Source organism: Hibiscus syriacus, unplaced genomic scaffold (genome assembly GCF_006381635.1).
Source record: "Hibiscus syriacus cultivar Baekdansim isolate YM2019G1 unplaced genomic scaffold, ASM638163v2 tig00110429_pilon, whole genome shotgun sequence".
NCBI classification, from domain to species: Eukaryota; Viridiplantae; Streptophyta; class Magnoliopsida; order Malvales; family Malvaceae; genus Hibiscus; species Hibiscus syriacus.
In genome coordinates, this window is record NW_024062733.1 from 177,850 (window position 1) to 193,584 (window position 15,735).

The 15,735-nt window shown below is 33.1% G+C and overlaps 1 protein-coding gene across 1 annotated transcript; it reads left to right on the forward strand.

Moving 5' to 3' along the window:
* The first annotated feature begins 1,036 nt into the window (after positions 1-1,036).
* Positions 1,037-2,046, forward strand: LOC120124734. The gene is made up of 2 exons (XM_039143332.1): positions 1,037-1,338; positions 1,734-2,046. Exons 1-2 carry the CDS (start codon positions 1,037-1,039, stop codon positions 2,044-2,046), a joined length of 615 nt encoding a protein of 204 aa, XP_038999263.1.
* The last annotated feature ends 13,689 nt before the right edge of the window (positions 2,047-15,735 follow it).

The following is a 15,735-nucleotide window of genomic DNA, read 5'->3' on the forward strand; positions in this document are numbered from 1 at the left end:
TTCTCCCCGTGGATAACTCTTCTCCCTAGCTCAAAGATCAAAATCAAGCTCCCGACTCGAGTAAAGCAAGAGGCAAAGGTCAAGTCCCGGAGTAATCATATTTACATTTTGGATATCAAAGCAAGGCAAGCCTGGTGAGTGCATTTAATTATGTACGTATATGCTATGATAGTCATAGTTGTAGGAACTATTGATGTATGTATGGTGATTACCAAATGGCACTAAGTGTGCAAAAAGTTAAGAAATTCATACTAAGTGTATGAATTTCCGTATTGGGCACCTTGTGTGCAAAAATTTAAGAAATTCATACTAAGTGTATGAATTTTAGTATTGGGCACTTTGTGTGCAAAAATTTAAGAAATTCATACTAAGTGTATGCATTTCCGTATTGGGCACTTTGTGTGCAAAAAGTTAAGAAATTCATACTAAGTGTATGAATTTCCGTATTGGGCACTTTGTGTGCAAAAAGTTAAGAAATTCATACTAAGTGTATGAATTTTCGAATTGGGCATTTTGTGTGCAAAAAGTTAAGAAATTCATACTAAGTGTATGAATTTTTGTATTGGGCTCTTTTTGTGCAAAAAGTTAAGAGATTCATAATAAGTGTATGAATTTCTGTATGGGAAATATGTGTATAGTCATAAGAAATTTATAATAAGGAGGAAGATTTTTATATTGGTAATGGGTATGCAAACCATATAGATTATGGTAATGGTTGAGAAATGACGGTATTAACACTACCAATGTAAACCGTAGAGTGTTTAATGAATTAAAAGAATCCCTTGAAATGTAAAAAGAGTTTACATGCCGCTAAGATGTTAAGTTATTGATAGGGTATAGAAAGAAATATGATAGATGTCTATCCTCAGTAACTTAAGTACTATTTTAATGAATGTTGTACTAGATGTCAGATTCTATGAATTTGAGAAGAGCGACTGGGTGAGAAAGTAGAGACGGATCGAGAAGTGAAAGTTATGAGGAAAATAACAAACATCTGATTCCATCAGAGAATGCCAGTGCACCGGTACCTTAGGGTATGCATGTTCTGGAGTTCAGAGCTTTTATACAAGCTCTATATGCTATCTTGACAAGGTTTCAACCCCCTCCACCTGCCCCTGCTCCTCGAGTACCGCAAATATTAATCCCAAAGGAGTTAAGAAGTTTGGGACCTCCTGAGTTCAGGGGAGACGACAGTGAAGGTCCAATGGACACTGATTTATGGTTGAATGATGTTAAGGCAATGTTGGATAGTTTGCAATGTTCGGATCATGAAAAGTTGAGTGGAGCGGTATCATTACTCCGAGGATCATCTCGGGTGTGGTGGATAAATATGACAATGTATTTATCACTAGAACAAGTGAGTTGAAAATTTTTCCAAGATGAGTTCAAAAACAAGTATATTGGGGAACAATTTATGAGATCTATGCTGCTGAAATTTTTGAACTCAAAACAAGGCGACTGAGCGGTGCATCAATATGAGGCCGAATACAACAAGCTTAGTCGTTATGCTATTGAGGTGGTTCATAAACAAAGCTCGACGGGATTGGTTTATTGAGGGTTTGAGGCCAAAGTTGAAAGAGATGATGATGGCTTTAAATTTTCCTAGCCCGTAAGAAGTGATTAACATAGTGAAGGCTATTGAAGGAGCTCAAGAGGAGACGTTAGCAGCGGAATAGAGTATTCAGACTGGAAAAAGGATTGGAATGTCTTCATCTACACATTATGAAAAAAAGGGCACGATTCACTAAAAGAGCTGATTATTCTACAACTTCACGGAAAACTAAGCAATCCAATTCCTATGCGACTAGCTCGAGTAGAGCTCATGGAGAGAAACCTCTATGTCAAACATGCGGCAAGTCACATGGGGGAGTATGTAGGTTGCTTTCCGGTGCTTGTTTCTATTATGGTGAATCTGGTCACTTTACTCGGAGTTGCCCGAAGAAATCAGGAGATAGATCAACACAATCGGAGAGATCAGTCGCCACACCAAGTAGAAGTAGAGGAAGAGGAAGATCACATGGTCAATATGAGTCTAGCCAAAGATAAGAGACTCGGGGTGTGGCTCGAGTTTATAATATAAAGACCAGTTAAGATAGGGATGATACATAGACCATAACAGGTATATTTCACCTTTTTGATGAGCATGTTTTTGTTCTAGTTGATCTTAGTTCTACGCACTCATATATTAGTACAAAGTTGGTTAGAACTAGAGGAATTCCTTTAGAACAAATTTCTAGTGAAATGATAGCAGTGAACCCTATGGGTAGTAGTGCAAGGGTAGCATGAGTGTGTAGAAAATGTCCAATTAAGATTCAAGGGATTGTGTTTTTGGTAAACTTGATGGAGTTTCCTTTTGATGAGTTTGAAATCATTTTGGACATGGATTGGTTATCTCCACATCATGGATGGGTAGATTGTCGTCGAAAATGATTATTTCTTAAGGATACGGAAGGCTTCAAAATTATGGTGATAGGTGATAAGACAAAATCCATGTCCAATGTGATATCGGCTATAACCGCAAAAAAAATCATGTCAAAAGATGCATAGCTTTTCTAGCTAATGTGATAGACACTCGAGTGCCAGAAGTACGATTACATGATATCCCCACAGTTAGGGAGTTTCCAGAAGTTTTTTCTGGAGAGTTACCGGGTTTACCTCTAGATCGTGAAGTATAAATTAGAATTGAGGTTTATCCGGGAACCGAACATATTTCTATGGCTCCGTATCGGATGGCTCCAACGGAGTTAAGGGAATTAAAAGCTCAGTTGCAAGAACTACTCGACAAAGGATAAATCAAACCCAATGTTTTCCTTGGGGAGTGCCTGTACTATTTGTGAAAAAGAAAGACGGGTGTATGCGGTTATGTATTGACTATTGTCAACTAAATAAGGTAATAATAAAGAACAAGTATCCTCTTCCGAGGATTGATGACATGTTTGATCAAATGAATGGTGCAGCAGTGTTCTCTAAGATAGATCTGATGTCGGGGTACCATCAGTTAAAGATCGAAAGACTTTTGCAGCTTTAAGGACTTTAGACACACATATGTCTTTGAATGAAGATGGTGCTTTGATTGTCGAATTAAAGTTAAAACCGATTCTTTTGGATTGTGTAAAAGAACTGCAAGGTCGAGATAAGAAATGTTTGATGAGATTGGCACAGGTTGAAAAAGAAGAGATAAAAGATTTTGAAATAAGGGATAATGGATGTTTATATTATCGTGGAAGGCTTTGCATTCCCGATGATGATGATTTGAGGAATGATATTCTTTGCAAAGCCCATTATAGCCCTTTAAATATGCACTCAGGCGGGAATAAGATGTATCAAGACTTGAAGAGTCGTTATTGGTGGTCTGGCATTAAAAGAGTTGTAATAGAGTTTGTTGCTAAATGTTTGACATATCAGCAAGTGAAAGTTGAACATCAAGTTCCATCTAGGTTACTGCAGCCAATATCCATTCCTGAGTGGAAGTGGGAGTGAGTCACAATGGATTTTGTTTTGGGTTTACCATTATCACCGGATAAAAAGGACTCGATATGGATAATAGTAGACAGATTAACCAAGACGGCTCATTTTATCCCAGTTCGAGTAGATTACTCGATGGATAAGTTTGCGGAGTTGTATATAAAAGAGATAGTTAGACTGCATGGAGTGCCGATATCGATAGTATCCAATCGAGACCCAAAGTTTACCTTGGAAGTCTTTACATGAGTAATTGGGTACTCAATTGAACTTCAGTACAACTTTTCATCCGCAAACAGATGGGCAATCAGAATGAACTATTCATATATTGGAAGATATGCTAAGGGCATGTGTAATTGAATTTAAAGTATCATGGGATAAGTATTTGCCTTTAGCAGAATTCATATATAATAATAGTTATCAATCAAGTATTAAGATGGCCCCATATGAAGCTTTGTTTGGGAGAAAATGCAGAACACCATTAAATTGGTTTGAACTGAAAGATCGAGACCTGGTCGGCTCAGATTTGATGAAATATATGAGGATAAAGTGAAAATTATCCAGAGCAATCTAAAGATAGCCTCAGATCGCCAGAAGTCCTATACAGATTTGAAAAGAAAAGAAATAGAATATCAAGTGGGAAACAAAGTATTTTTGAAAGTATCGCCTTGGAAGAAGGTATTACGTTTTGGGCGAAAAGGAAAACTGAGTCTGAGATATATTGGACCGTATGAGATATTAAAAAGGGTTGGACTCATGGCTTATCAGTTAGTTTTGCCTCCGCATATGGAAAACATCCACAATGTTTTTCACGTATCAATGCTTAAAAGGTACAGATCAGATCCATCTCATATTATCACACCTAAGGAAATATAGATCTGACCAAATTTATCTTATGAGGAGGAACCAGTGGGATCTTAGCTAAGGAAACTTAGGGATTTCGTAACAAAAGGATCCTGGTTGTTAAAGTGCTTTAGCATAATCATAAGGTTGAAGAGGTTACCTAGGAAAGAGAGGAGGATATGAAAAAGCAGTTTCCACATCTATTTGCTTCAGGAACTTCTTTAAATTCGAGGATGAATTTTCTTAAGGGGGAGAATTGTAATACCCCAAATATTGAATTAAGGACTATATTGAAAGGATTTAAAATTTTAGAATCTATTTGATTAATTGATAAAAGATGAGAATGATTTGGGAAGAGTAGTTTAGATTAAATTTTAGTAATGAAGGATGAAAATGACATGTTGGTCATTTAGAATTAAATGAATTAAAAATTCATTTTCTTATAGTGTATTACAGTAAGAATAAGGGAAAAAAGGGGATTTTATGAGGTCAACTATTTTCTTCTTGTTCTCTCCCCGTGGATAACTCTCCTCCCTAGCTCAAAGATCGAAATCAAGCTCCCGAGTCGAGCAAAGCAAAAGGAAATGGCCAAGTCCCGGAGTAATAATCTTTACATTTTGGATATCAAAGCAAGGCAAGCCTGGTGAGTGCATTTAATTATATACGTATGTTCTATGATAGTCATAGTTGTAGGAATTATTGATGTATGTATGGTGATTACCAAATGGCACTAACTGTGCAAAAAAAATAAGAAATTCATACTAAGTGTATGAATTTTCGTATTGAGCACTTTGTGTGAAAAAATTTATTGGGCACTTTGTGTCCAAAAAAGTTAAGAAATTCATACTAAGTGTATGAATTTTCGTATTGGGCACTTTGTGTGCAAAAAGTTAAGAAGTATGAATTTCCGTATTGGCCACTTTGTGTGCAAAAAGTTAAGAGATTCATACTAAGTGTATGAATTTTTGTATGGGAAATATGTGTATAGACATAAGAAATTTATAATAAGGATGTGGATTTTTAGATTGGTAATGGGTATACAAACCACATAGATTATAGTAATGGTTGAGAAATGATGGTATTAGCACTACCGATGTAAACCATAGAGTTTTTAATAAATTGAAATAATCCCTTGAAATGTGAATTGTAATAAAATAAATTGTGTTTAGAATTTTATTTATGATTTTTATGCCTCACTAAGAATTTTCTTAGCGTGTGTTAATTTCACACGTAGGTTTTACTTCCAGTGGAGTAAGGAGATTTTTCGGACATCGAAGCAAGGATCACCTCTTCATTAATAGTATGACACATGTCTACTTTTTGATGTATTTAGTTGGCATGTAACATATTTAGTAAAAATGCTCTGAAGAATATTTGAATGGTACTTCTATTATGTAATTAAGTTAATGTACATTTTGTACTAGTTTAATTAGAATGTTTTATAAAAAAAATTCAGGTTTTCAAAAGAATAACTTCTTTAAAAATAATGTGACATCTATATTCCGTGTACGGAAAGGTATACGGGAGATGGGTGTTACAGTCATAATATATCATTAACATTCTAAAAATTGAATCCATATAACTAAGTCCAAAACAGGGTCAAATCTATCATACACATGGGAGGGAATGTGCCCCAAACAATTTTTTTTATATTTAATTTGAATATAAAATGTAAATAATTTATGAGATAATTATGAATTGCTCCATACTTTTTAAAAAGTTATATATTATCCTTCTCTAGTTAAAATCCTGGTTCTGTTCTTAACCAACAATGAAACTCTTTAACCATATTTCATGTGAGGTAGCCCAAAATATTAAACAAATTCAACACGTTAAAGTTTCCTTGATTTTCCTCCAAGATATAGTTTTGACATGAAACATAAGTATATAACATGATATTAATTACGTGACATTAACACAATCAACAAATTATGAATTGGAGTATAAAATTACCTCAAAGATGTCACATGAAATTCATTACACACTACACTTAATAAGCTACGATCAATGATATAAAGTAAAACATATAAATGATATAAAATAAATCATATAATAAAAATACAAAACAAATAATATGATATTACATTATTAGACTTTGTTGGCCAAATAATTCATATGGAAAAATTTGAAAAATACATGTATTTGAGAATTAACTTGAGATGCAGGCCATTTGCTACAATATATGTAGAACTCATGTAATACGCAAAATATAGGACATTTATTAAATTGAAAGGAATTAAAAATATGGAGGACTAAATTTATTAATTGATAAAGAGGAGAATAAGTATGAATAGTAGTTTAGACTAAATTGTAGTGAGGAAAGAATAAAAAAGGGCATTTTGAGTATTTGGAGATAAATGAATTTAAAATTCATTTATTATAGTAGATATATATTAGAGAAATAAGAGAGGATAAAAAGAAAAGTCAAATACTCTCATCTTCTTGCTCTTTTACGTGAGAAAGCTTTCAACCGTAGCTAAAGGTAAGTTTCTAAATTAATGATTTATTCCTTCAATTGTTGTTAGTTATCAAATCATCGCCTATGAGGGAAACTTAATAAAGGTTTAGAGGGGATTAAAACTAAGTTAAGAATGAGATATTAAAGATTAAAGAAAATGGGTTTTATAATGATATGTTGATATATAAAGGTTTAGTAATGTTTTTTTGGTAAAATTAACTTGTCAAAAAGGTAAATGAAAGATTAGAAGCATTTATTAAGTGAAATAACAAGTTACAAATTATGGTGTGATTCTTAAAATCGAATGCTCTTGAGAAATATTAGATGTTTTAAGTAGTTAAATGAAGGAAAGATTGTAAGGTTAGGTAGATAAGTGTTATTAGTATTGTTAGGGGTAAATGAGATGAAAAGTGCCCAAAGTTGGGTAAATTTCGAATGGAAAACTAGAAAATCTGGGTAGGGGTATCGGTACCCTGTAGAACAGTACCGATACCCTAGGCAAGAATTAGGCTAAATTATATAAGAGGTATCGATACTGATTCAACCAGGATCGTTACCCAAGCAATGTGGTATCGGTACCATGGTAAGGGTATCAATACCAGTAAACATCAAATTCATTTTGGGTATCGATACCTAGATGGGGTATCGGTACCATAGCATAGGGGTATCGATACCATAGTAAGGGTATCGATACTAGGCTATATCGAAGCTAATTTTGGTATTGATACATGAAGGGGGTATCGATACCCTAATAGGGTAGTATTGATACTATAAACAGGGGTATCGATACTAAAGGGTTAAAAATGTTAAGTTGGGGTTGATAATGTTATGGGAAGTTAATAATAAATATTTTGATTGATATTAAGTTATAATTGTTAAGAAGCATACTAACAATTGATATTATGGATGTCTTTAATGAATATGGTATAGATCGCAAACAAGCTCCTGAGTCGAGTAAGTCGAAAGACAAGGGCCAATTTCCAGAATAATTATCTTCCTATTTTGGATATTTAAGCAAGGCGAGCCAGGTGAGTACATTTACTGTATGTAATTTGGATGAATATGATTAGAAATTTTTTAGAATGAAATATTTATATGAAAATGTATATTTTGCTGAAATTATTATGTTTTATGGAATATATGAACTTCATGTTGTGAATGAGGTTTTAGAGTATGAACTGCTCTAAAACAAATGTAAAATATTATTGTCATGAAAGGATACTATAGCTGAAATGTATATGGGTACATTGTCAGCATAAAAGAATAATGCATATGGGTGTATTAGTGGCATGAAAGGATGCCAGAGTTGAAATGCATATGGGTACATTATCAACAGAAAAGTATATTAGAGTTGAAATGCATATGGGTGCATTATCAACAGAAACGTATGCTAGAGTTGAAATGTATACGGGTACATTCTCAACATAAAAGGTATACTATGGTTGAAATGTATATGGGTACATTATCCACATAGAAGTATAGTAGAGTTTAAATGTATATGGGTGTATTATCAACCGAAAAGATGTTATAGTGTAAAATGCATAATGAAGTATTACAATTATAAATGGAAGTTACAAGCGAAAAGGAAGAATCGTGGCAAATAGTTTTGTTAAATGGTAAATAAAATATGTTTGAACACCAAAGGATATTTATTATATCATGACTCACTAAGATATACTTATCATGTGTATTTCTATGTGTAGGTAACAACAAATAATCATCTAGTATACCGTATTTATTATATTTTAATGAACCGATATTTATGATGTTAATTATGTGAAATTAAGTTTAAAACAAAATTATAAAGGATTTTCGAAACGAGTATACCGTATTTTAAGTAATGTGATATTTGTATTCGTGTACGTAACCGTATATAGAATATGGGTGTTAAAACTTGTTATGAGGGAATGACAATTTCCATAAAAATATAATAAATAATTGGAACTCATTACGAGGACATGACAAGTTTCATACAATTTATTTTTGGTCCATATGATGAGTTTTATTTTTAATTTATTTTATGGTCCATATGGGTGGTTCACGTTTTGGGGCTAGAAGAAATTGAAAATTCTTTTTTTTTCTTCAATTAAAATATAATACACTTGGCTTAATATAATATAAATGAATCAATGTGAAATTATAATTTTACCCTTAATGAACAATGATAATTTCAACTTTCCATAGGAATATATTCCATTTTAATATTCCAAAGTAAAATATGAATAAATAAAAAATTCACATTCCACCTTTACCCTTGTAATTTTCAAATATTACAATTTAGTCACTAAAATTCACAATTTCAGCTTAAAATAGAAATTCAACCATAATTCCCCTGATCCATGTTATATTTCATTGTTCTAAATTATGGAAATAATATTTCTAACATTTTTAAATCATCCTTCAAATTTTCATGTAATTTCGGTTCAATCTGATTATTCGACTTCTTGTTGAAATTTATTGCTTTATAGTTTTTAACACAAATCTCGTATCAAAATTATGATTCCCACGAAAATGTTAATTTAGGGAAAAACTATTCATTTATTGGCCAAAATATATAACTTTTAAAATTTACATTTTTGTCATTAAACTTTTACAATTTTATACTTTGGCCATTAAACTTTCAAAACTTACATTTTGGTCACTACCAAAAATTTGTGTTACATATGGTTCTAGTAACCTATAATTTTAGAGTCTATAAAAAGGATGCATACACAGACTCTTAATATGAGTAATAAAAGATTATTATTTACTTTTATAATGTGTTATATATTTATATAATATCATAACAATAAACACTCAAGAAATATTTTCTTTTTTGAAAAAATATATTTGAGCCAAGCCTTGGCCTAAAAATAGGCTTACAGCTTAGACCTAAACCATCAAACATAAAAGGCTTAAGTATAAAATAAGTGCCTAAACTATACTTGTTTTCACGAATAGGTGCCTAAAGTATATTACGGCCCATCCAGGTGCCTAACGTTACCAACTTTACCACTTTAGGTGCCCGGAAATTAACGATCATTAAATGAAAACTGTTATCCATTCATTTGTTTACATGTGACCATAATTTTAATTTCATTTCCAAATTTCTATAAAGGCTTAAGATTAAAATAAGTGCCCAAACTATATTGTTTTTTTTCCGAATAGGTGCCTAAATTGTTTTTTGGCCCGTCCAGTTCTTAAATGAGTTCCAAGGCAAGTATATTGGTAAGGCTCACATAAATGGTTTAAGGATGAATTTCTCTAAGTTGGTTCAGGGGGACGGCTCCGAGTTCTTTCTAGAAGAATACGATAGTCAATGCTACGACACATCTTTGCCGATTGAGCGCAAAATACCCCAAGACTCGACGGAGTAAGTTTGCGGGTGTATGGTTCTGATACAGAATTTCAGACCTAACCCATGTGTTCCTGTGGGTAAATCGACAATGCTAGAGGGGCACATGAGCTCTGAGATGCAGAATGTGTTTTCGTGCATAGGTTCTTAGGGGCAGATTGTGAGGAGTTATCATCATTAGATATTACAGTGCAGTAGATCAGATTTCCAGAGACTTTCAGAGTACGTCTTGAGTCATCTTTAGAGGGCATGTACTGTTATGGACCCTTGTTATGTATTTAGTTGTAACTCATTTTTTGAAACTCAATATTTTGTGGATTTATTTTGGGAGCTCCCCATTATTTTTGAAACCATATTTTTATTATGTTTTTATAATATGTTATGGATGGCTAAATTTCAAAAATATACAAGCAATTTTTAAAAGAAAATTTTAGGTCACTATTTCGATAGTCCCATGTAACATTGTAATCCATGGATCTTCGGGTCAAACTGGATTAGGGTGTTACAAAAAATATGACTAAAACATGTAATGTGTGGTTTAGAAACTTGTAATGTGGGGTTTAAAATGAAGCTCTTGGAATGAAGATTTCATTTCTTAACTTCACTTAACCCAACTGAACTTAGAACTCTTGAAGTTTCAATCTTTGCTTCACTTAAGGGAGGAAGAAGATGGGTAAAAGGATGAGATGGCGAGGAAGAGTGTTTGGTGAGATTAAGGGGGAGTGGGTACGTGAATCATCATATACAAAAGGGGTTTTAGCTTTAAAAAATAACAAGGGTTAAATTACTCTTTTAGTTCTCCTAAAACTCCCAAATATTAAAAATATCTCAATATCTTGAACATTTGGGCCTAACTTAACCCAATTCCAACTTAACTTGATTCACACTACTCTAATTAGTCTTTTGGGCTCTATTTATGGATCTCGGGCCAACCCAAACTACTAACCCAGGATTTGGGGTATTACAATATCAACGCCATATAGGTTTCTAGCCTTATTCAGATTTGTTTTTGGGGCGAATTAAGGGATGAAGGACTTCGAATAGTGAGAGCTATAGTCTCGTGAATTCAAAGAAAATAAATTGAGAAGTTATTCGAACTGAGATGAATCTTTTTTTTATCATTAATGTCATGGCATCATCACAACAATCTTCCCAGAACAAATCGAAGCCTATAATTGTCCTACCAATTTCCTGCGTAATTCATACCATTAAGTTTGGTAAATGGACTATAACAATCTATGTACTTATTATGTTTCTTGTTTTTGGAACCATGAAGCAATTTTGTTTTGTAACATTTTACATAGAAATTAAGTTTTTATTTTAATTAGTATTGCCTATTTAAAACAAACTAGTTTTTATGTTATTTTATTAAATATTATCCAATAAAAATAAAATGATTAAATTTAATTCGAAAAGGAACACATACCTTGCATATTGGAAAACACGAGGTAAAAGAAATACCACTCGCGATAAATTTCTTGGGATGATACAATATCTCGGGAACCTCGCATTCTACATAACGCAAGGTAATTAATATCAATATTAAATTCAATTATCTGAAAAGTGCAGCCACGTTACATGTACCTCGTGCCTTGTCAGTTGGAGGGTATTTTTCTAACAAATCTGGTGTGGAGTTACTTTTCAAAAAAAAATTTAGGGATTATGATTTTAATAACACCCTTTATAAGTGACTCTCAAGATTACTTGCTTGGTATTATTGATTCAAAAACAAGCTTGGTATATATATATTGGTGTATGTTGAAAACATTTTGATGTTTCGATATAACAAATTAAGTATAAACGAGTTTTAAGATTTTACAAATGATTTTCTAAGTATATTCGATTTAATTACTCGAATATCAAAATATTACTCCAAGTCTTTCAAGATCAATTTCAAACCTTACTATATGTGTAAAATTGTGTTTTATACTTAAACTATTTTTTAAACAATTTTCACAAAGAATTTTGAACCAAAATCGAGCCTAAAATCAATTTTTCAAAGTGATGCACTAATCCATGCAGCGATACACCAATGAATAAATTAAACATTGAATGCATTTTATGCATCGATGCACATACCATGCATCGATACTGTTGAAAATATTTTGTTGTTTCGATATAACAAATTAAATTAAAAGAATTTTAATTTTGAAAATGATTTTTCTAAGCATATTCGATATATTATATCGAATATCAAAACATTATTCAAAGTATTTCAAAGTTCATTTTAAATCCTTACTAAAGTGTAAAATTAAGTTTTAATCTTAAAATAATTTCAAAACTATTTTACAAAATATTTCGAACCATTTCAAAGCCAAAAATTCCAGATTGCTCAGAGGGAACCGATTCCCCCTGAATGGTTTGACTCCGAGAATTCCAGTATGCTCGGAGGGAACCGATTCCCCCCCAGGGGTACCGATTCCCCCTGAATGGTCAAAAAATTTGAATTTTACACTTAGGGAATCGATTCCCCATGAGGGGTACCGATTCCCCCCACGCTCCAAGTTGTTTTATTAAATGATTTCACACTTAAACGGCTCTATTATCTCAACTAATCATCCCCAACGTTCATAAGTGATTCAAGGTATATTTAAACAAGTTATAAAGCCTTTGATCAAGAAGAAATCATAGAGAAACAAGAGAGAAAGCATCAAACACCAAGTTTGTGCAAATCAAGCCAATTTTCCTTTCAATATTCATTTTGCTTTCAAGAATACTATTTGTGCTCATTTGTAATTATTTTTTAGTGTTCTTTTCTTGTTCTAGAATTGTGCAAACATCTTACCTTGTGAGGTTTTCCTTGTAAGTTTGCAAATTTTTGTATTTCTCTTTGAAAAAGAGTGTGCTCAAGAATTTGGGTTATAATTCTTGAGGGAGTTGTAAGGTTACTCTTTGTCCTCAAAAGAAAGAACAAATTAGTGAATTTGTTGGAAAATCCTTTGTGTGGATAGCTAAGGTAGTGGACGTAGACTTTGGTTGAGAAAGTCGAACCACTCTAAATCGTTGTGAAAATATTTTCAATTTTCTGCAAAAGCTTCCACCAAAATTTTAATTGCCAATTCACCCCCCTCTTGGCAATTTTCATCAATCGATTAACTCAACAATTAGCATCAGAGCCTAACTCATTTAAAGGTTTAATCGCCTCTTGAGTCGATTTGGGAAGAGTTACATCGATAATCAAAGTCATCAATGGCCTCTACTTCAAACTTCGACTCTGTCTCGATTCGATGCCCGCACAAGCCTCCTTTCTTCAATAGGCTAACTATGCCTATTGGAAAAATAGGATGATGTACTTCATTCAAGCAAGTGACATGGGAGCATGGAATGTCGTAGAAGAAGGACACATCAAGCCTCTCACTCATCCAAGATTGTGGAGTGAAGGAGAGACAAAAATGTTCTAGCTCAACTCCAAAGCCATCCATATCATATTTTGTGCTCTTGGACGAGATGAATACCGAAGAGTTTCATCTTGTACAACTGCCAAAGAAATATGGACAAACTTCAAGTCACTCATGAAGGTACCGATGGTGTAAAAAATCTAAAATTAGTATTCTAACGCATAGCTATGAAATTTCAGGATGAAACCAAATGAAGATATCAAAGCTATGACGGATAGATTCTCAACGATTGTCAAGGTCTCAAATCATATGGAGAGATCATTTCAAATGAAAAGCTTGTGAGGAAGTTAGTTTACTCCCTTCAAAAATCATGGCAATCAAAGAAACGATATCAACGAGTCTAAGGACCTAACGTCCTTAACTCTTGAAGCTATCGGTTCACTCCTCACTCATGAAATGATGCTTGAAGATGAGGTGGACCTCGATAAGATTGAAGAGACACCAAAGGAGAAGGAGAAGAAGAAAACATTGGATTGCTCTCAAATCCATAAAAATGAGAGTAATCCAGATGAGATGCGATGACGATGACGATGACGAGGAATGGCATTGTTTGCCAAACGGTTCAGAAAAATGATGACCTTACCGAGGAGAAAATTCAAACGAAATGAAGGCCTCAGAAATGAACCAAAAGAGAAGGACCCAATCATTTTCTATGAATGCAAAAAGTCGGGGCATGTCAAATATGATTGCCCACAATTGAAGAGAAAGGGTCAATCATGAATAAGCACAAGGCTCATGTGCTACATGGAGCGATGAAAAAGTTCCGATGAAGAGGAACAAGAGTAGCAAAATTGTGCTTGATGGCATTCGGGAAGATTATAAGGTAACCTCTAACTCATCTGATTTGATGATTTATCCTATGATGAGTTATTAGAGGAATATAATGGGTTGGCTTCGGATTATGAGAAATTGTTTTTAAAATATAAAAATGATATTTCAAAATTGAAAATGAAAATAACTCATATCCAAAACCAACAACGATCTTGAAAGTAAAATCAAGATTTTCAAATCAACTAGAAGAGTTTGAAAAGAAAATTTGATTTGCAAAATTTACTTTTAATGGTCAGTGATGATCATCAAAAGAAATTGATGATCTTAATCTTCTTTTGATAAAGTTGGAACAAACGTTTTGAAATGGAAAAATTTCAAATCCACTTTGTTAGAAAAAGTTTTAAAAACTACAATCATAGAGGTACCCCAAAACCTCTAATTGAAAAATCGTTAGAAGTATGGGTTCCTAAGAGCTCATTACTACTAAATAAAGATATCCTACACAAATGGATACCTAAGGGGACTAGGATTTTGGAAACTAATGAATATGGATCCAAAAGAATTTGGGTACCAAAATCAAAATTAATCTATGTTTGTAGGAAAATGAGCATTGCTACAAGGCACGGAAAACAATCTAAATTCATGGTACCTTGATAGTGGATGCTCGAGACACACCCGCGGACAAAAACTGTTTCATAGAGCTTAACGCCAAAATGGAGGAGAAGTGACTTTTGGTGATGATTCAAAATGTCACATTGAAGGTATAGGTACAATAGGTAATACCTCTTCCATGCAAATTAAAAATGTGTTTATGTGAATGGATTAAAGCATATCTCTTGAGTATATTCTATTATGTGATAAGGGATTCAATGTCATATTTGAAACTAATGGTTGTAAAGTCATTGACATTGCATCTATAGGATTATGCTTGTGGTCATAGAATAGGAAACATATACATGGTGCATTTAGACTCTATAGAAATGACTAATTTATGCCTATTGAAAAGGATGAGCATGATGTTGGTTATGGCATAGGACTAGGACATGCTACCATGAGTTTTTTTGCAACGGTTAGTTCAGGAGAATTGGTTCGAGGCTGCCTAAACTAAATTTGATAATGAAAATTTGTGATGCTTGTGCTAAAGGAAAACAAAAGTGAGTTTCTTTTAATTCCATTAATGATGTGTCAACTAGTAGAGTATTACAATTGATCCATATAGATATTTTTGGGTCAACTAGGACTACTAGCTTGGGTGGAAAACAATATGCATTTTCTTGGTAGATGACTATTCTATATACTTGGGTTCTATTCTTAAGTACTAAATATGAAGCATTAGAAAATTTCATCACATTTTCAAAAGTAATCCAAAACGAAAAAGGTTACTCTATCACTAGTGTTAGAAGTGATCATGGCACTGAATTTGAAAAATCTTGGATTTAATGAGTTTTGTAATTCTAATGGTATTAGCC